Source organism: Parus major, chromosome 5, assembly GCF_001522545.3.
Source record: "Parus major isolate Abel chromosome 5, Parus_major1.1, whole genome shotgun sequence".
In the NCBI taxonomy this organism is placed as follows: Eukaryota; Metazoa; Chordata; class Aves; order Passeriformes; family Paridae; genus Parus; species Parus major.
Genome location: NC_031774.1, coordinates 31,747,414 through 31,769,438, shown reverse-complemented (window position 1 = coordinate 31,769,438; position 22,025 = coordinate 31,747,414). Strand labels below are relative to the sequence as shown.

The 22,025-nt window shown below is 40.3% G+C and overlaps 1 protein-coding gene across 1 annotated transcript in view; it reads right to left on the bottom strand.

Annotated features, from left to right (window-relative positions):
* The window catches only part of MEIS2 (Meis homeobox 2), a 172,873-nt gene that overhangs the window by 149,068 nt on the left and 1,780 nt on the right, over positions 1–22,025 (bottom strand). Inside the window, exons 2-6 of the mRNA XM_033515231.1 lie at positions 20,762–20,962; positions 20,202–20,252; positions 19,378–19,428; positions 18,004–18,153; positions 7,832–7,946 (exon numbers count right to left, since the gene is read on the bottom strand). Of these exons, the coding sequence (XP_033371122.1) occupies positions 7,832–7,946; positions 18,004–18,153; positions 19,378–19,428; positions 20,202–20,252; positions 20,762–20,962 (568 nt within the window). The remainder of the gene's footprint in view (positions 1–7,831; positions 7,947–18,003; positions 18,154–19,377; positions 19,429–20,201; positions 20,253–20,761; positions 20,963–22,025) is intronic.

The window sequence follows — 22,025 nt, the reverse complement described above, 5'->3', positions numbered from 1 at the left end:
ACTGTTGTGGGTCATGTTTTTTAATCCAGAGTATTGGACATGTAACACAGCAACAAGAGCTGATCATTTTGTTTAATCACCTTTTGGATCTGTGCCAGATGGTCTCTATTGAGAGCGCTGCAAACAGAGAGAGATGAACTGCGTCTAACATGCCACTAGAGCTTTCCCGTAAATGTCTGAGAACTGAATCCAACAAGAATTTAGTCTCAGAGCAGAAAGGGATACATTTAAAAACTATGTGCATTAACTATACTTTTCCCCATAGAATCCTCACTTGGCATGAATAATTTACCCTCTCTTATGCTAATGGGATCATGAAAGTATCCCTGTGTCTTTAGTGCAGCTATTCTCAGCTTTCAGTAATTACCCCAGCCAGTGAAAATAACATGGCTCCTGCAGCTGAACGGCCTACCAGTACCTGGCAATTAGAAGGATCATGGCTGGCACAGGAGCGCTCCAGAGATGGACACACAGGCCTCGGCAGCCTGAGGAGCAGTTTGAAAAATTAAAAGCCTTCCACTGTGAACACTTCCGTACTTGCTTAGGATCAACGTGGAGAGAGCAGCTCCTGCAAGGGCATTCTTATTTTTCAGGGATGACACAGAGTATTCCAATGTACTACTCTTCAGGCACCCCCACATTAGGAAATAGAAACATTTCTTGGTCATCAAGACTTAAAATAAAACTCATGGGTTCGTTGTTTTTTTTTTTCTAAATAAGAGCTGTCTTATTAAACAAGAGGGAGAGAATGAAAAAGTCAAATAATGAGTGTCCTTCGGTATCTGACAATTTTATCTGCTACACAAAGGAAACCCTGTAGTATTTCATTAATGAAAAGTTTTTATAAAAGCATTACAAAGAACTAGGCTTTGACCTCTGTCCATAGCACTCCGTGTTAGGTAGTTCACTATGTAAAAATTATCAGGCTAAAACATCTGGGAAAGAAAGCTATGAAACAGCAGGGAACGTGGCTGGTTTATTGTTTATCTTTTGTTTATGAGGCAGTATTCAAGTTTAATTACTACTCTAAATTAAACTCTAACAGGCATCAGGAGACATCCCTTTACACAACTATGTTAAAAAAAAATCCAGAGATTCCAACACTAGATCTTTAAAATAAATTGGTATATATAGGAAGAAATTAGTCTGTAACAACACAGGAAGATATTTAAGCACTTAATACTGTATATTTGAATGTGCTGCATTTTGAAGCCATTAATATTGTAGCAAACATACAATTATACTTTAGTGAATGGAATGTTATCTAGCATTTGGAGGCAAATTGAGTTAGGCTGGATAGGATCTGAGATGGAAGGAATGGCCTAAGGGGGAATCCTACCTTTGTGTTTTGAAATACAAATGCATAAATAAATATATATACGCACATATACACATACATATATTTAAAAATACCAAGAAACATGAAATCAGAGACAAACCTCTCCACAGTAACAATCTCTTAAGTAAAATCATGCAGGTTTTTTTTTCTCTGAACATTCACATACAAAAGTGGAGGAAAGAGTTCACTATGTTTACTGTAACAGTAAGTGACCAGTTTTAGATGAACTTAGCTGTAGGAAAAAATAAAAGTTGAAAGCAACTAGCAAAAGATTATTCCAGATGGCATCTGTCATATTGTATTTAGGGTTATTTTAAAGAGATTACTGCCACTATGAAAACATTCCATTGACAGAGTTTTACTAGGCTGCATTTGAAACCCCAGCAAAACATACTACAAATATGGAAGTAAATGTGTATGTAGATTTTTTTCTACATCTGAATATACAAACCTACATGGATTAAAAGGCAAGAGTGAGGTGAGTAACTTGAATACAACTATAATATTTTAAACACCACACACACACACACTCTCTAAACTGTAATTTAATAAAAGGTGAGGAATCTGCAGTTGCTACCAGCCTGATTATTAGAAAACTGTACAGTGAAATGAAAATTCACTCTGAAATTTTATTGCTACTTATTGAACAGTGGGTAGGGACACACGTCTTTTTGCGTTGTTTAATTATTGTTTAATTGCTGGAGTCAGCAAATATTTATTTTTTTCACCTAATAGACAGAAATAAAAGAAAGGATGGGAGGATAGCAAAATTTGACTATATTTAGCTAAGCTGGTTCTGGCATGATCATGGTTAATGTGCATGTGGTGTGCAGTGTGAGCTCAGCAGTTACTGGGCCAACTGTCTCAGTATTTCTGGGAATTCTGCCTATTCACAGTGCAGGGATTGTTCAATTGCTGCAAAATGTACAAAATGAATTTTACAAAAATGAATTGTAAGGAAGGCCCCATTACAACCATTTTACAGCAAAGATGTCAACATCAATTTTTCTTTCATGCATAGCTAATGATTAAAACAACATATTCCATTTGCCTAAGAATTTATTTCTTATTGGCACATCAAAATATTGAAATCAAAGTTATCTGTACTCTACCCTTATTACTCATTGCTGCTGAACCCACACCATTGTTCAAACCATGAAAAAATAAAGCAAACTTGGCAAGAAATACTTAAAACAAAGGCTCATCAATATTCTCCAATTTGTCAACATCTCAATTACAGCAATGGAAAAAATGTAAATTTCATGTGCTTTGAACACTAAGGGGTCTATTCTTCTGTCAGTGCACATGCGTAACTCCCATCACCATTAATGGGAATTACTCATACATATCAACACAAGGACGGGCCCCTCAAACTTGAAAGGAAAAGATGAATTAATAAGGGCTACTCGCTTCCTGTATCTTCCTCAGTTGAAAAAAGTCATTGTTCTTTAAGAGTTTTTCATACTTCATACAGTTCACCTTTATGAGAGCTGTGCCTTCTGAAATAATGCATCTCCAGTGAAGCATTATTTATTAGCAAGTTTGATTTTTCAGTCTGCATGTTTGAGCCTTTCTGTCAGGAATTTCCTTTCTTACAGAAGGTAGCTCCCTTCCAATAAAACCATACCCTATCGCTTTATAGGTAAAAATACAAAGGAATAAAAATGTGTTCTGAATCTTTATGATGAATATGCATACTAGCTTCAGCAGGCTTACCATACTTGCAGAACTAGGAAAAAGAAGTTGTAGCATCAGCCTTTGGATTAGCTTCCAAAGATTTTGCATGAATATGTTATTTTTTAATTGTTGCTAACATCAACATACTCCTCTCCTTTTTCTAACTACTGGAGTTTGACTCTAAGCTTTGTGTAGTGCTAGTAGAGTTTCTAATACTAAAATAGACCTTTGGGCTTTATTACCTAGTTTTGCAAACAAATTCGATTTGCATACTGCCATTATTACAGGATGGTACATACTGAATAAGAAATAAAACTACTTAATTTTTCCAACAAACATCAGTCCAGAGAGTTAACCTGTGATGGATGCTTCATTTAAGTTAATATCTTAGTTGACTTTGTCCTGAATCAGATTATGGGGTCTTTGCCAAAGAAAGCTATCATGGACAGACATCAAGCTGGCACAGAAGTGCTTCTAAACTACTTTGAGATTTGCCCTAGAGAGTAACCTCAGATATTATTTATAAAGGGGCAGATCATTCAGCACAAGTTGTTACATAAAAAAAAAAACAACCCTAAAAAGCCACACAAAAACGAGCTACTCACTCACGTGTGTAAAACAAAATAGATATGATACTCACTTATGTTTTTACTGGTCCATAACCTATCAACATTTTCTAACCTCTGGCTTCTTACTTATGATCAAGTTTGTAACCCCAAGTCTAATCCTAAAAAGATGCTGAACTTTTTGAAAGGTCCTGAAGGAAGACAGCCTCCGTCTGACTTGATGGATCAGGCCCTTTGAGTGAGTGAACTATGAATATGACAGATCAGGTATACAATCCTGGTATCATAAAATATGAAGCTGAAATTATTCCCTGGTGCTTTCCTGTAGACCACATGTTTTTAAACCTTAAAAAGATTTATTTCCCATTTTTCATGCATAATCTGCCATATTCATTATTTGCAATATCCCATAAAGAAATTAAATAGGAATTAAAGTCTGGGAGCATCATATCCATCACTGAGGTACAAACTGATGCCAAATTCTAGAAGTCATTTAGCCTTTTATGTAAAGGCAGTGGCTGTTTTCACTTTGCTTCGCAAAGAATAAAGAAAACACAATACCCCAGAAGACTTTCAGATGTGTTTTTTCCTCTCCAAAGAAAAGGGTGGATGATAAAGCTACACACACCTTTTAATCTTCCACTTAGAGTTTTTACACATATATTCCTTGGCAAAAACCCCAGGGTCTTCTCTTTCCCCTCCCCTTCTCTCACCCCCTTTCCTGCCATCTCCCTTGCTATAACTCAGCTAACCCAACAGAACCAGTCAGTTTTAAATTTCAGTTGGGACCCCGGTGACCTGTTAATGAATCTACAGAGAGGAGAAAAACTCACAGTGTTGAGTTATGCCTGGTGTTGCTAGCTGACTTGGAGTCAGAAATGCTTGAAGCGTTAACGTAATTGCAAGAATGTGAAAAATGAAGCGTTGGGCTCCTGAGCAAAGCGAAAGGTCAAAGCAAGCCCTACACAAAACAAGTCTCTGGAAGATGGCCTCATTAGACCATTAAATCAGCTTCTCCTTTTTCTCCTTTGTAAGATGTTTAGAGTGTTTTATTTTTATTATTGCATACAGTTAACTCTTTCCAGGGCAGGGAGAAAGTTGATCAGACCTACTACATAATTACAGATCTTTAAAATAGTATTATACAGCATTGATTTGCATTTGTGGATCTGAACTGGGATGAAGTCAATAAATACTTGGTGGATTACAGATCACTACTACTTTGGTTTGCCAGATGATCAATATGTTGTATAGCTTAGTTTTCTGTTGAACAAGTGAGGTGACATGCTAAGAACAACATAGACACTCACCGCTAATAAAATTAGGATAATCTTTCAACATTTACTGCCTGAAGGCCCTTTACTTAACTCTTCCAATGCCAGCATGTTTCTAATAATACCAAACACAGACTAGATTAACCCTTTTGATGCCAAAGAGCAGCCATGCACTGTAGAGGAGAGACTGTCCTCCATAAAGAGACAAAATGTCTACACCTTTTTTATTAGGCTCAAACTGTAAGAATTATGGATGGATTCTTCCAGGTAATAAATAGATCTACCTCATGCAGAGAAAGTCTGCAAAAAAGTCATCACTCACCCAAATCCTTTCCATCTCCTCCCTCCCCAAAATAAACTAAAAATAAAATAATAATAGTGATAAAAAATAAATCACAGGATGCACATCATACACTCAAGGCAAAAGCAGAGACCCCTAGAAAGAGTGCTCTCAAAAGCCAGAAGAGACTGATTCTAGGATGAATCAATCTCTGCTGCCACCAGGCATTAGTGGAGAAGACTGTAAGTTGCTAATGTAACCCAAGGCTCTCTAATGAGCTCCCATTTCCAAGAAATCCTTTGGGGCAAGTGGAATACTTGAAGCAGCATTTGTGGAAGCTCTTGGAAAAACTGCAGGGAAACCAAGTTGACCCAGGTAAGTAACTGCACTGGAACAGCTCAAGAGGACATCTGTCCTTCTTGGCATAGTCTGGGACCAGTTCACTGCCAGCACAGGAACTATAAGGTAAATTTCAAACCGCCCCCCCTCATGAAAGCCTAAGGAAAATTCAAGACAGACCTCACTCTACTCTTTCCCAGGACTGAGAGGGAAAGAGCAATCCAGAGCCATCTCCAGTGGGAATTCTGCTGGTGCTGTAGAATAATCTTTCAGCTGCCAGCAGCTGAATGAAACCGTGATTTGCCACTGGACGTCAGCTTCCCTTTAGAAGGCCCAGATGAGCACAAAGGGAAACATACTAGCAATGTTTTACCCTGCTAGACTGGACTGCACTAGTGACTGATTTGGCCCCACAGAGGCTGTCCCTCTTCTGCAGAAATGAGTAACAGGTTTGTTGAATTCATATATATTGGCAAAGTAATCATCAACTGCTTTTTCTAATACTTAGCAATATTTCCCAAGCACACAGAGTTACACGACAAGAGATCAGAGACTATGAAGTGCAAAATCCCTGGATATGGATACAAGGGACTTCTTCATATCAAGCATGGCTCAATGAAGGAACTTTTCTAGTTTCTAAGGGGTTCCTGGGGCAGAGTGGCCATAAAGGTCTGAGGAAACTTCCTCCCTAGGGGTGGAATGAAGATGGCAGACCAATCAAAGGAATCATTTTTAAGCAGGCAAATCATCTGCTACACCAAGCACTTTAGCTACATACACAGGCAAACATTTGATAAACAGTAAAGCCTGTGGCCAGCCCATAGACAGAAAACACCAATATGCTATTTAGCAGTCAAGCTCTCCCTACCATTAGCTGTTGAAGCTGTAACAGTTCATGCTCAGTCTTGTACAGTTCCAGTTTAATTCCATAGCAAAAAATCCGTGTGACTCATTTTGGAGTTGGATCACACCCTATGCCATAGCTGCTTTCTATCAACAATAAGATTACAAATGTATAAACAATTCTTACAAATAGGAGACAAAACCAAACCACTCTACCAGAAACAAACTTTGCAAGTTCCTAGAATCACAAGGGGTACAACACCAGAGCATCAGGCAGATGAGGGGAACTAGCTCTGTGCCAAGCAATGAGCCATGTGAGAGACATGAAATCACATATCTGTTCTGCTGTCTGAGCATGGCAAATATCATGGAGGGAAGCAGTCTGCAGTGTGAGAATAGTCAAAGCAACTCTAGCCCTGAAGGCTTCTCCCTTCTACAGTTTTGGGATCCTACAGGGCTACTTGGATGTCAGCCCTGTCAATTGGCTCTGCTGGGCATGTGGGGAAAAAGACAGGCAAAATACTGACGATGTAGGAGAAACATCTCACGGTGAGGCCATATCATAAGCCCTTATAGAGCCACTGGCAGAAGCTTACCATGTTTAGAAAGAAAAAAAAGAATGGAGTCCACCTTAAACTCTGGACTAAAAAAAAAATCAGAAAAAGAAAACAAAAAAGAAAAAAATCAACTCTTGAGTCAAGATCCAAGAGGGACAGCAGGCCATCTTTACCCAACGTTTAGCACTGGAGGCTTGACTCTTACACCTTCTGGAGTCACTTATTCTTCTAATGAGCACATGTAAAACACTATCATAACAGAATGACAGCCTTTGACACTCACTCAGCATGGATGCAGATGACCACACATAAGGTGCAGTAGGAAATAAAGCAAAAACCCCTGAAATAATAATCAAACCTCCTGAACCTTGAGAAAGTTTCACTGTATACAGATACAGAAGAGGTTTTGCAGTTCAGCTGTATCTCTATTTACCATTCAGAATTCAGATTTTCAGAGGCAGAAACAAATCTGTACAAGGAAACATTTCAAGAAACATTTTTCTGTCTAATTTGGGGTTTGCTTATACTTTATATAATTTAGCAGCTTCATAACTTCACGTAGAAGTCACTTTCTCAGATAAAACTACAGGTTAAACTCTCCATCTTTAACCCAACTCAAACAACTGAACTGCAGCTGGAGAGTATGCCTGTCATTATATTTACTTACACCACACAAAAATAAACTGTAGATAACCAAATTTGTAAAGGAATTGGCAGAACTAATCAATTGTTATTACAAAGCTTGTTTGAAGATTAGATATTTCGCTTTGAAATAATAATAAAATGCAGCTAAGTGGGTTAGGAAAAGGAAATACCGTCTCCCTAACTTACAGCTGATTGTACTGCAAGTCTGCCACTCCATGTTTACTCAAAGGCAGATGTACTGATATAATGAAAAAAGCTGGAGTTATTTTAGTCATGCCTACTTTGTGGAGGGAAAAAGTTTGACCTTTTACCTTGCTCGCTGCTGTTGTCTCCACTCTGGGAAGCGTGGCCCCCGCTGGAGGGCCCTGGTGTGCCTGCCGAGTGCGTTGAGGTTGCATCATCGTGGTCTCTCCAAGATGAAGGATTCTGGTGTCAGAGTGCCAAGGAATTTTTTCCACGGTTCCCATTCCAATAGCAAATGAAGAACAGAAAGCAAACCGGGAGAAGAGGGGAGGAAGGGGAGGAAAGTATACACATTAGCATTTGTGAAATGTGCCAAACACCTATACTGTTTGCACAGTGTAATAATTCTTCAGCAAAGGCAAGCAAAGGAGATACAAAGATTTACTTGTTAAAACACAGGACGGATTTTTTTTCTTTTTTAAACTTTCCACAGAGTTGTCTGGATTTAATTGTTTGAATAGTACTGGAAAACAATATTTCAGGACAGACAAGAGAACCATGAGCTTAGTTTCTTAAGGAGCTCTACAGTGTAGTGGCAGGGCAGAGGACAGAAGGGCATCTACCTACATAGTTTATGATATTCAGTGTTCTCATTAGGATCAGGATAGTTGGTATGCAAACTATCTCCCCACACTTTGTTTTTCCAGACTGACTACAGCTGCGAGGGGAGAAGAGGAGAGAAATTTTGTCAAGAAGTACAGGAGAACACACATGGGAGAGGAGTGTGTCCTCACTCCCTAACCCCTCTGTCACCCATTTAAATGCTGGAAAAACTTCCAGCAAAGTCAATGTTGTGAGGGGAAAAAGCAAGCTTTCTCTGAAAGATATTATATACCAAGAAAGATGCTTCTTCAGCCCCAGCCACCACCTTGATATGACACATTTCAAGAGACTTTCTAGATTTATCACTCTAACAGATCACTTACAAGAATTGTCAAGAACAACCACCAGGTGATTATATAAAACAACATGTATAGTGATTTTTATGTAATTCTTGCTACATTACTATGCATGAAACACTACAAAAGGGAATGCAGAAGACAGACTTACAAAGTTTGCAAAATTTGGCTAAGAGCTGAACGACTGTACTTAAGTCACATACTTCACGTATACTTTCTAATTTATTTGGTATTGGCTTTCCTGGAGAGAGGAGCTGCTATGTAAAAGGATAAGTGAGGAAAACTTAATGTTACAGTTTAGTGCTACTTTGTGAGTGTATTCTCCTCCTGTCCTCCTCCCCTTTCCTGATCATTCCCAATACCCTGCTGTTGCTTAAAGGAAAACAGGAATTCTACTGTACAGGAAGAGCTTTATCAGCACCACATGAAGGCAGGCAAGAGATGGAATTTCCTCTGGCAGAAAAGGAGAGCAAGAACACATGAAACAGATCAGAGTAGCGGTTGGACCTGCATTACTTGTCACCTGGATGTGACAGCTTAAATCAAGCACATTAAAATAATTCAACAATAACAAAACAAACAAATCTCCCCTCAAAAAAATAAATGTTCTTAGGTTGCTTAGGTTTAATTGTGGTTTAAATCTTCATTCTGAAATAACACTAGATTATTAAAGCATGAGGAGAAACTGAAAGCAGCAAGTAACAAGTTGGATAAATTCTTTGAGGAGGACTGACTCTGACCTCATCTACATCAATGTGTAGTAGGAATAAGTTCAACATAATCAACTGATTTACCCACTGTAAAATACAGTGTAAGTGTGATTGGGACCAAGTCCCAAAATCTATATTGAAACATCTCAAAGTAATCTTCTAGCACTGATTAGTACCACATGCTGTATAGCAACACAGAACAGAACTGCCAAGTAACGGCTTGCTACGGTACCCAGCAACATAAATCTGACAGGCCTGACCTGGATCGCAGCAGAGACAAAGGAAAGAGCCCACGACTTCAAAAGGTTCCCAGTAAAGTCTCAGGTGACCAAAGGGTAAGAAGGATCCAAATCCCCTTCACCTTACAAAGACAGACACACACATACACCCACGTATGTGGTTCCATGACAGGAAGACATGAGTAAGATCAGAAGGCAGGTCAGGATCTGAAATTTGCCTAACCTGTCAGCACAGCACGCAGCACAACAGCGCTTACAGCACGAAATCACCAGCCCCTCCAAAACCTAGAAAACTGATCGACTTCTCCTCACACAGAACTACAACAGGAAAAAAACTGCCACCAAACAGTAGTATTTAATATTCATTGAGGTTATTGTGTAAATTTTCTGTAATACTGTTATTCCCCTGTTTCATTAAAAAACAAACAAACAAACAAAACAAAACAAGAAAAACAAAACCCCTAAATTTTACCATAATTTTTCAGAGTCAGGTGGAGAGACACACAAAAAGAAAGATGAGAAGTCTTGAAAGTTGAAGCAGCCCAGGTGTTATTAAAAAGAACAAAAATGTTGAAAATAACGTTAGCAAAAAGTTCAGATAGAAATAAAAGGCGAAAACTGCGCAAGATTCTTTACAGCCTGGATTAAAACACAGTTGTGCCTATGAGCTTCTCTTTTTATCTCTGACTTAGGAAGCCACTCAAATAGCTTCAAGCTGAAGGCAAACAGCAGACAGGAGCTCTTCAGCCCTCTGCAGCCTCTTAGCGTCAGCTGTTTGCCGGATGGTAATCAGATAAAGAGCTAGAAGAAATACATGAAAAAGAAAAGAAACAATAGCATAGCATGAGTTTAGCCCTCCAACAACATCGTGCTGGAACCTTCTTTTAGAAAATGTAGTAATTGCAACATGTTCACCTAGGCTAAACTTTTCAGGGAACACAGTGAGTTATGCTAATTTTGTGTACTGCGGGCTCTCTTGCGCTGGCTGTTGTTGGAGCTCCTATCGCATGTATGAAAGTTACAATAATTAATTGGTAACAGCTCAGCTATGTTTTAAGGCGAATGTCATCCAAAACCTATCATACAATATTTCAAAATCTAGACCAGCCTTTCTGTTTCAAAGCTGTAAAAATTTGGAAAGGAGCACTGAATGAGACTTCCCACAGCTGAAAGCACTTGCTGTCTCTACCAGGCTGAGCTGTTCTTGACCTCAGTTTGTAGATCCGGTTTGAGAAAGACAAACTCTATTGATTGAGAGTTCAATGTATTTCTTGTGACACAGTTTTCTTGAGGTAGCTATTTGGCAGTTTTGTTGGAGGACAGAAAATATAGGATAAGGTATTTACTAAATGCAACAGCAGAATGTTGAAGGAATTTGAAGGGGAGAGAAGTATCTAGACTTTAATATTATAAAAAATGACAAATAATTTTAGGGGTGGAGTTTACAGACTCATAAAAAGGCAGCATTCTTTTGGTTTGGACTTCATTGCACAAGTCAGTGAACTGATCTTTTTCTCCCCTAGAACATTTCCAACCTCACATCCCCCCAAAAAAATTCTTGGCTAAATGGCTAATCATAAGTATTTATTTTGTGCACATCTTCACAACAAATAAATAAATAAATAAATAAATAAATAAATAACCAAATGGCACCACTGAAGTGTGCTTCACTGGAAAACTTCATCAGTATAGTTGAGGCACCTGAAGAGATCCTAGTCTAAAGCCCACTAATATTAGTAGTAATTTTTTCTGATAGTTTGAATGAAATTTGTATTGAGTTACTGAAAACACTGAAAAATAATTTTAGAAAGAAAGAAAAGAAGAAACCAAACATATAGCTTTGGATAAATTACACAAACTGCTAGCATGGCTTCTCCTTTCTTCTTGCAAGTTTAGTAATATACTTTGCAGAAACACGTTGAAGAGTGTGGGTGATATCTTCCAAAATGCAATTGTCTATTTTGTGTATGTGTGCATACTATAAAAATTTCACACATGTATGACCTAAACTATGCCAGACACCATAGAAAGTGAACAGCACACATGTATCTATTCCCAGTAGTTTTAATAATTGGGAGCCAAATATGGTAGTCCTCTTGCTCTTACCTAATTGTGTTAAAGAGCAGTGCTACTAGGAGAAAAGCAGTGAATACTGAGTAGAGCACAATAGAAGGAGATGGAAAATAGATACAAGAAGCTGTGTCTCCAGGGGCAGTATTTTCTATTTGCTGGGCTACAGACTCACAGCTGATAATGCAAGTTGTAATTAATATAAAAGCAGGAGACAATATGGGGAAAGCTTGTACTAGCAGGGCCACAGGAGATCACTCCACCGCTATCCACTGTTTCTCATTTACACACACGGCCTTCCCTAGAAAACACAATTTTACCAGTGTTTTTTCCCTTGAAAGTAAAAAAAAAACTAACTGATTTAGCACCACCATTGAATTTTGCAAAATCTAGAAAAGAGCAACAGAAAGGACAAAAGGCATACAAAGCAAATCTGACACATTTCTCTTTTGTTGATGCTGAAAATCTGCTGGAAACCATAAGAGTTTTTAACTACTACAGGATTTCTTGAACAGAGATGTTGTAACAGAGAAATTTGATATAGGATAATCTTCTGACAAATTGCAATTCTTACTTTGTATGTCCAAAATATCTGCTGGGCAAAGTGTGGCTAGCTTTTTGCCAGTGTATGTAGCCCTGCTAGGGCTGATTCTGATCTCATACTGCTTTTTATGCTGATATTAAAGACTCAATTAACCATAAGGAATCTGCTTCTTATTTATATCTGGAAAGTAAAATCAATCAGGCCAGCTGATACCCATGTGAGTAAGTGGAGCAGGATTTGACTCGCATATTTTAAGTGAAGTTTCAAGCATACAACTCTGACAGGATCAGGCCCTACATAACTTTATCAGATGAAATTGACAAAATCATTAATCTTAAAAGAAAAAACACAACTTGTTTTCATAAAAGTAACTACAATGGCTATAAAGCTTATTGTTTCTAAACATCAAAGGTCTAGTAAATTAATTTTACAAACACAAAACTGAACTACTTGATACAGATGGCATTATGCCCCCAAACACAATCCAAGCCCTGCTCACCTTGTTCTTACAAGCAACACGTGTAAACACAGTGGAATGACTGATATGACTGATCCCCCAAAGATCTGCAACTAGGTCCAGCCATATATGAGGATATGACAGACTATGCAGGACATGGAAATTTATCACATGCATGCACGTATGTTTGTGTGTGTATCTGTGTCTGTGTTTTGTGTGTGCAAAGTTCAGGAAGGTATCTTAGAGATCATGTCAAGTGTATTTAATAATGAACTTACTATTTAAAGAAACTTCCAGTAAGACAAAAAGACATGAAAAACTCTAATTCAACATAGTATGTTATGTTTTCTAAAAAAGACTACTCTTGGTATTGCTGAGGTTTATTTTCCAAAAGATGCATGCTTAATACGGTTACATTTTCATACTAAAGTTACACAACTGAAACAAAAAAATGAGGCACAGTAATCTATCAGATATTTTGCACATATGTACAAGTTTTTATTCTTGCCCCTTGATTTTGCATTTCAAGAAAGCATCAGGAGCAATTTTTGAGTCTCCTAGAACATGGCAGCGTTCTGAAAAGCTGTGTGTTTTGTATTTTCTAATTAAGATTGAAATCAGACGTAATCCACCTGTCACCAAGGAACTGAGACTTGAAAAATCAGGGGGTGTTGGGTTTTTTTAATTGTCCTTCTACGTCATTCTGTGTGGCTACACTTCATCTAGACTGATAGACAACTCAAACCAAAAAGAGAACACAGTTATCAAATAGATACTGAAAAACATTATTTGTTCAGTTTGAGAGAACAAAATTTAAAGTTAAAACACTTAAATTTGAGCTGTAGACTCAAATTTGAGACTTCAGCTGTTGACAGAAGTGTACCTTGACCCATCAAAAAGCAGGAATGCACAACACTATCTACAGTCTTGGAAAGTTCCTGATGCTCTTTGCCCCTTCAAAAATCACAGGGAGTACCACAATGCCCCAAGTCTTAAGCCACATTCTAGGTTTGCACTATTTTTGTTGCAGTTAGCTACTTAGTTTTCCTTCTGACACACTACAGACAGAAATGGCACCTTTGGGTCTAATCTAGTGTTTCTCAAAACTCCCACTGAAGTCCACAAAAGTGTGGCATACCTGCAGACCCTAGCAACAGACCTTCAATTACTTCTTCATTACTCAATGAAATCTTACTGAAGATTTAATTATATTACTGGAACAGGTATGTGCTACACTGATTTTGTTTTTTCTTATCTGCAAAATGTCCAAAATTTGCACAGATCATTCTTTGAGGAGAAATATTAAAGAAATGTTAAGTTGTCTGGATATCCAAAAGTAGAAAATAAAGTATCTCCTCATGTGAGAGCTGAAAGGTTTAATATTCCGACTAATATTTCTCTTCTATGGCTAAGATGCTGGATTTCTAATCTGTCAAGAGTCTTTTTTTATAAAAGAGATGTATGTATATATTTCTATCAGTTTTAATGATATTTTAGGGATTATGATCTGTATATTATTACCTCTGAGCTACAAAAACATACGAACAAATATCAAAAAGACTGAGGTCCTGATCCTGTTCCCATGAAAGCCATGGAAGGACAGCCATACATTTCTATGGAATTACTAGGCTTCAAAAGAGGTTTGTGCTAAAGGAAGAATTGTATGACATCAGGTGAGGCCAACTACAAAATTAATGTAATTAAAGTGCAAATGTTATCACATGTTCAAAAAAAGTTTTAAAATCTCCAAATTTTATGATGATCATGTTTTAAAAATTTGAATAGCTTGAAATAAGAAAAAAAAAAAAATATCTGCGAACAATCTCATCAGACATTTTAGGCTGAACACAGAACTCAGGATAGGGCCTGGTATGTTTAGTTGAACAATAATAAATTGTCTGCCCTGGGAAACCGAACTTTAACTGCAGCTGCAAAAGGGTTTTTCCCTTTTTTCTTATCTTTTTTTTTTCCCCTAACTAATCTGGTTCAGTCAGGGCATAGCTGTAATTACCTTCTTCCCATCTACAGCTAATACCTCAGAGCAATAAAAAAAACTGAGGGTGTTAAAAATTCAAACACTAATTATGGGCTGTTATATTTACTAAACACAGCAGAGTAATAACAAAAGTTTCAGCTTCTTGTGGCCAGCACTACACTATTTGATCTACCAAGTCCCTGGACCCTTTACACTAACTATATTGCATAACAGTTAATAGCGCACTAAAATAAAATTCAATAAACACATTTATTACCAAACATGCACAGAACAACCACTTTCAGCTGTCTCCTTTTCTCAGCACAGGTGTATCTCTGAAGAGTTCATTCCTTTGTTGTTTTTGGGTTTGGTTTACAATTAAATTCTATAAATAGCAGAGCAGTAGATTTTGAATGGGAAAGCATGCAATATTTGAGTAGCCCATTTAAAGTCTTATGGTAAATATTGTCTCATCCTACAATTCTTTCTGTTACTTTCCTTCATGCCTGTTTCAAGGTCTAAAAAAACAATAAAGCTGAGAGCTGCCTTACTTCCTAATTCAGCACTGCCACTGTCACTACTACCACCCCTCACATTCACATGAAACACACACAGGGTAGCTTTACACCACTTAATAACAATAGAGGGGTATGGATTTTTGGGGTGTCAAACAGCTGTCACAAACTGTCACCTCCACATGAGAAACCTTAGCATGCAACAAATTAACCTACACTTCTTTTGGGCTATCATTATTCATAGCCAATCAGTTGAAATGCTCCTAGTATTTCATGTGCAAATAAAACCATGAGAGGAAGACCCTGGATCAGAATAGTGGGCCAATACATAAAACAGAGGAAACAACATGCTGTCTCTGTCCTTCTGAAGTGGCTCATCATCACCCCTACACCAACTTTCACCAAATGAGATCTAGCCTAAGGCTATATATTAAATATGCATATCAAGGCAAATGAAAAAAATAAACCTGGAGAGCCAAATTGGGCAAATTTGCATGCTTGAACTGCTGTATTTTCAGGTAGATGCTCAGTAGCTCATTTTTAATAGACTTGTGTGTTTATATTAGCCATTTTTAAAAAGCTTTTCTTTTCTACGAATAAAGATGCATTTCTTTCTGCTAGAACATTGTACAGTGTAAAAACATAAAACATGGTAGTTTGACTAAGCTATAAAAAGGTGTTAAAGTTTTGTCAGGAAAACAAGCTTATATACAAAAAAAAAAAAAAAATCCAATAAGGAGACACATTTCCCAAAACGCATGAATAAAATGTAACTATGTGATACAACTCTTCATTTCCCAGTTGGTGTTCTGGTTGCACAAATTATTGCTTCCTTTCAAAACAAATAGCAGGGGGCTAAAGTAAAAATGTTATAGCTCAAATCTCCAGGAAATAAAAGGCTTTAAATTATAATACCCAATGAAGTGGTAAACCCTAACGGGTGCAAGATAAATGGGTTGTCATATTTATTTGAGTTTGTTTTTGGGGCCACAAAAGCAAGAGGAGATTCTTCTTAGGGAAGATAATAGTTACCAAATTATCAAAATGCTAACCCCCTCCACTCCTGTCCTATCATTGTGTGTGAATTTAAATATTATAATGGAGCACTGCAAATTGGCTTGAGCATTTGCCATCTGCCAGAACCCTAAACAGGCTAGTTTATCTAATCTCTTCAATATAAACATAAGCATGCTCCATTTCTACACTTCCACTTGAAACACGCTCTTGTAAAGAAACTGTACTGGAGAAACATGTATTTTTTTTTTTTTCTCTGTTTCTCTAAATTTTACACAGTGACTCACTATCTTTCAGGTTGCCACTCATTTCAATTTCTTTTCTAGTACTCTCCCAGAATACTTATGCCCACGAATTTAGGGTTGTAAAATGCCATGAAACAAATATTTTTGAAATTGTGTCATGCCTCATGGAGTTTATTACCTACATGTGAGTTAGCTGATAAGCAGAGAAACTTTAAGGAAGATCTGCATACATTTTTTTCTCTCAAAATAATAGATTTTAAATGTAAAACATAGCACAAACCTTGTTTACTGAATACAAATGAGAAAATGAAAGCTAAGGCTTGGGTCCAAAAATATTTCCCGTAACTAAGCCACGCCAGAAGGGGGACATTCAGAAGAATTTATTATTATTTTATCTCCCAATTCAGCTTCAGTCCAGGTCTAATGTAATTACCAAATACACACAAAAACAACATGTTTTCAAAGGAAACAAAAGCTCCTAGAAAGCTCATTCTCCCTGGGCTTCCAGTTACTCTTCTTAACACACTGGGAAATAAAGGCAGGCGCCTGTGCAGAAAGCATGGTTAACTTCACACCGGGTGTTAAATTAATATTTCAACCACTAAAATATTAGACTCTATCATTTAGATTATTAGTTCAATTGAATCTAAAACTGTATAAACCCCTTTGCCCCCCAGGGATGCGTTCCTATAAATAAAGTGGAGTTCACACCCACCCTTTTTAACCAGAGCTATTCCTTCCCTTTTCTGCTCTACCAGCTGCAATCTTTCCCTCCACATCCCGAAGTCTCTCTGCATCTACATCTTTTGAAGGATCAGAGGAGCCGCTCCAAAACCCGGAAAAACAAAGGCACTATCCTCACCACGCACACCAATGTTCAGTCCTACACACATTACACTAATTCACCAACTCCTAAAGCGTTAAAATCAACCGCTAACCTACGGTTACTCAATCATCATTCTCTCCAACTTTCTGTAATACATTGTTAATAATTGCTTCATCAAGGTTACTGTCTTTTATTATGAAGATGCTTCAGGCGTTTGGCAATAAGTCCATATTCTGACAATAAGTTGCTATAAAGCAAAAGCATTGGAAACTCTAATGTGTTAACCCCTTTTTTTTAATGCAGTGTAGTATTGCCAATAATTCTCATCACTTGTCATCCCCACAAGAGGGGAGGGGGGAGAAAATCAGCAAACTTTCTTCCTAACTTTCTTGTCTGTGTTTCCTTGCATTGATGCATTGATTACAAAGTTGGCAAAGAACAGGAGAAAGCACCGATCCCCACACCAAACCAACAGTTTGCTAGCTCTCCAAGCTGCCCAGACCAGGAAACTTTACAAACCATTGCTAACTCGATGCTTTACAGATGAAAACTGAAGGAACCTTTTGCATTTCTATAACTGTGCAAAGTGAGAGGGAAGAACGTTTGAAGATGGGATTCGGGCTTGCAGGAGTTTAAGGTAGTAATAATACTAATAGACAACGGTGGCAAAGCAAGGAAATACAGAACAGATCCTCTAAGCAGGTTAAAAACTTAAAAAGTGTCATAAAGAAAGCAGAAGGACTTACATGATCGGCTAAATTTGTGGAAGATCCTGAGAGTTCTTCATGGTCTGATTTGGAGCTGCCATCCCTTTCATCAATAACGAGGTCTATTGGCATTTTTCCTTTCAAACAACTAATGTACCGATGGCAGAAATTATCACACAATTCATGAACCTGAAAAGAATAACAAGAATAATAGGATCAATAATGGCAAAATATCGTATGTCAGCTTTTTTTTTTTTTTTTTTTTTTTTTTAGTAACAAGTTCAACCCTCTGATCTACTCCACAAGTAACTCTAATTAAGGGGGACAATAGTTGAAGGCAAGGAAACAATAGAGAAATTGTTGCAGCACATATTATTCTCTAGAGACTTGCTGCAGCAACAAGTTAGAGAGAGAGATAGTGGGCTCAGACTTGTGTGCTGAAGAAAATCGGATTTGGTGATAACATCGGAACACTGGGACCTGGACCCAGGTGGTATCACCGGAGCATACACAACCCAGACAGGTACAACTAGTCACTCGGGACGGGATCAGTTTAAACCGGGGCTAAAAAAAGGTCTAAATGGCCGGGAGCAGTAAAACGAAGCTACTTGCTGAGGTTGTGGGAAGAGCCATTCTCGTCCCAGGGCACAGCCCCTGCCCACGCCTCGCAGGGGCCCCTGCCTCTTCCAAACATTTAGCGCTTGCTTGGGGTTAATGTGCCTGCCAGAGCCGCATAGGAGAACGAGTGGTTTCATTTCTTTTTGTTAAACATAATATTTCTGAGTGGGAAAAAGAGCTTCTACTGAGGAAAGGGGTAAGAAGGATGAAAGGGGTTTAATATTTAATATTAGTAAATATTGAAATTACACACACACAAAAAGGGGGAAAAAAACGGTCTGGGCATATCTGTCGGGTGTCACATGCTCTGATGGCACAGGTTACAGGTTGTGGAAGGTCCTGGAAGGTCGTGGAAGGTCCTGGAAGGTTGTGGAAGGTTCTGGAAGGAAGCAGGACGCACGCAGTGCTCATTAACGCTCTGTATTAACGAACTCACAGCCTTTCCCGTTAGTACAAAGGGCCCCGCGCCCGCTCCTCTTTGAGGAGGGGCCGGGATATAAAAGCCAAGCAAACCTCGTCAGCTGATAGGAAATTAGAAAATCCCGCCGGGATCCACCCGCCCCCGGCCCGGGATCCACCGGGATCCACCAAACTCACCGGGAAAACGCGGATTGGGATGGGGGATCCCAGTCCTGGGGGAGGGGAGAGGGGGCAGAACCCGCCCCCGGCCCGGGATCCACCGGGATCCACCAAACTCACCGGGAAAACGCGGATTGGGATGGGGGATCCCAGTCCGGGGGGAGGGGAGAGGGGGCAGGGAATGCCGTGCCCCCCGCCCACCTCCGTGACTCTTACCTTTTCTAATTCCAAAAGATGAAACCTTAGTACTTGTATTGCTTGGATCATCTGCAAGAAAGTTTTGAGCAAGGGGTTACGTGGGAGACAGGAGCAAGGAGGCTGGGCAGAGCCTCGAGCCCGAGTGGGAAAGGGGGAGAAGGGAATTGTCAGGGCGCGCGGTCATTATCCAGGATTTTAGCTCATTGGTCACGCTTCAACAATTTTGATCAACTTTAACCTAAACACTCGATTTTTATCATATTTATTCCAGGAGCGGTGATTAGTGGTTTATTAGCGCGATCTTGGAGAAAAACCTCTTCCTCTCCTCGTTCCCCTCTCAGCACCCCGGCCCTCACCCCTGAGGGTCCGCACAGAAGTCAAACACACGCTCCCACCCCCACCCCCGCCCGCAGGAGAAAGGGGGGTGAATGTCTGTTTGAATAGGTTGGCATCTTCTTTACAAGCGGATTTAGGCACTTTGAATATTGAAATCGTTCACATTAGCAAAAGAATTACATTAGAAATCTCCAGCTCTCTCTTCTTAAGCAGTTACTTCCTTCACTTTTAGCTTCCCGTGGCTTTCAAACTCAGCTTTGCAATGCATGGGGCTTGAGACCTTGCTCTGACTGGTCTAAGAATAAAGCTCTCTGAAGCCCCTTGACGGCAACTTGCCGACCGGCCGGCGCCCCGCTCCCAAGCCGGCGCAGCCCGGTGCCCGGCCCGGCAGCCGCCGCCCCTCTCGGCCCGGTCCCGGCCCGGAGGAGGAGGGCGCTGGCCCGCAGCTGGCGGAGGGGTCGGGAAGGGCGAGAGGGGAGTGCGGTGGAAGAGGGAGCAGGCCTTACCAAATTGTCCAATTCTGGATTTGAAGAAAAGAGTGGTTTTTCGGCGCGGACCTGCAAGAAGAAGGAAAAGCGGTGTGAGCTACAGCTTCTGTCTTTAGCCCCATAACCGGATCACCCGAAAGGGGAAAATCCCTTTAACAAAACCGGCCGGTACCAAAATCCGGGCTGGCGAGTCACCGAGCTGTGGAGAGGAGCTCGCTCCGCTCCTGCCGGTCCGGCACTGAGCCGGCCGCCGGTCCCACGGGAGCCTTCTCCTTTGGGTGCCCTGCCTTCCTCCCGCTCCCTCTGCCTCCAACTCGGCCACAGCTACCTTTCCCTATGGCTAATGCGGGAGGGCAAGGCCCGGGAGCCCCAGCCCGGCAGCGCGGAGGGGCTCCGGCCGGGGTGGGGGGAGGTCAGGGCCAGCCGGGCCACCAGGGCGCACCTCCGCCCCGCCGGAGAGGGGGCGCCGGGGGGGAAAGGGAGGCTGCCCCTGCCGACACCCGGCCGTGTGGGTCGAGGCGCTGAGGAGGCGGTGGGAGCGCTGGTGAGGGTCGGGGGCGGGGGGAGAGGTGCCGGACCTGTTTAGCGAAGACGGCGATGTCCTCGTTGAAGGAGTCGGAGGAGCAGACGTCCCCGCCGGCCACGCCGGGCTCCCGGGGCGTGCAGGTCGCCAGCTCGCACTTCTCAAAGACCAGAGCTAAGAGGGGGAACAACGGGTGCCTACCGGGCGGTGGCACACAAAGAGAGGGGAGGGGGTGGGGGAGAGGGGGGAAGAAGAGCTGTTATCAACAAGTATTTTATTTTTTAATGCACGGACACACAAATACCGACGCACGGGCACAGCCACGCTCTGCAGTCTCGCAGCAGTGCCCCGGGCAGAGCAGTGGAGAACCACATTTTGAAATAAAAATACTGGGTTTGGTGGTGAGTTGGCTGCTGTTGTTTTGTTTGTTTGGGCTTTTCTAATTTTGAAATTGCAATGCCCGAACCACATCCCCCGTGCAGTCCTCTCACCGACGAGGACAAAAGTGACCTCTCTAAACGCACAAGGCACCGAACGTGCTCAGCAGCAGCTCAACTGAGAATGTTACACTTTTGCCACAGCTTAAAATACCGCAAAACCTGGAAGATCCCATCCCTACCCTCCAGCTATGACCTAAAACGAGAGCACAGCTAGGCAAACTGCAAACTACTTAATACGTAATTTTATTTTTCAAGGGGCCTGCTAACAAAAATGTGGTGAAGTTTCCTGGCTTAGGAAGCACACCCAAGTAAAATACCATCTGTCCAGATAAGTGAGCTGGGGAGGGGGTGGAGGAAGGGAGCACTTCGCGAAATATTTTCCCATAGTTGTTGTAGTCAGGAAAAAAAAAAAAAAATTATCTGCGTGCTAAGTAGTAAACGTGCATTTGTTTCTTTTCTCCTTTGGTGTCTGATCAAGGCCCCACACTCTGTCATAGATGTTACTAGCTCTCCTTTTAGGATCAGTTAGTATTTTTTTCCAAAAGGCACTGAAGGAAATCGGTGTCATTCCCTCCAAGCAAAGCCTCGGTGCAGGCTTGAGTTTTGCTGGATATAGGTTTCTATTCCTCATGTTCTTTCTTTCTTAAATAGAAAATTCAGCTCATGCCCCAAATATATTTATGTCTTCTGTCTCTGGGAAGAGCTGTTTGCAAGAAGTGAATCCCTTTTATTCTTACTACCTTCCGCGATGTGAATAGCTCTTTATTTACAAAGTTGGAAGAGTGGTATTATGGCACAGAGGAGAACACCAGAACAACACTTCTCCAACTAAAATCCAGAGCAATGAGAGTCTCTAACTCCTAAGTGGGGCCTTTCCAA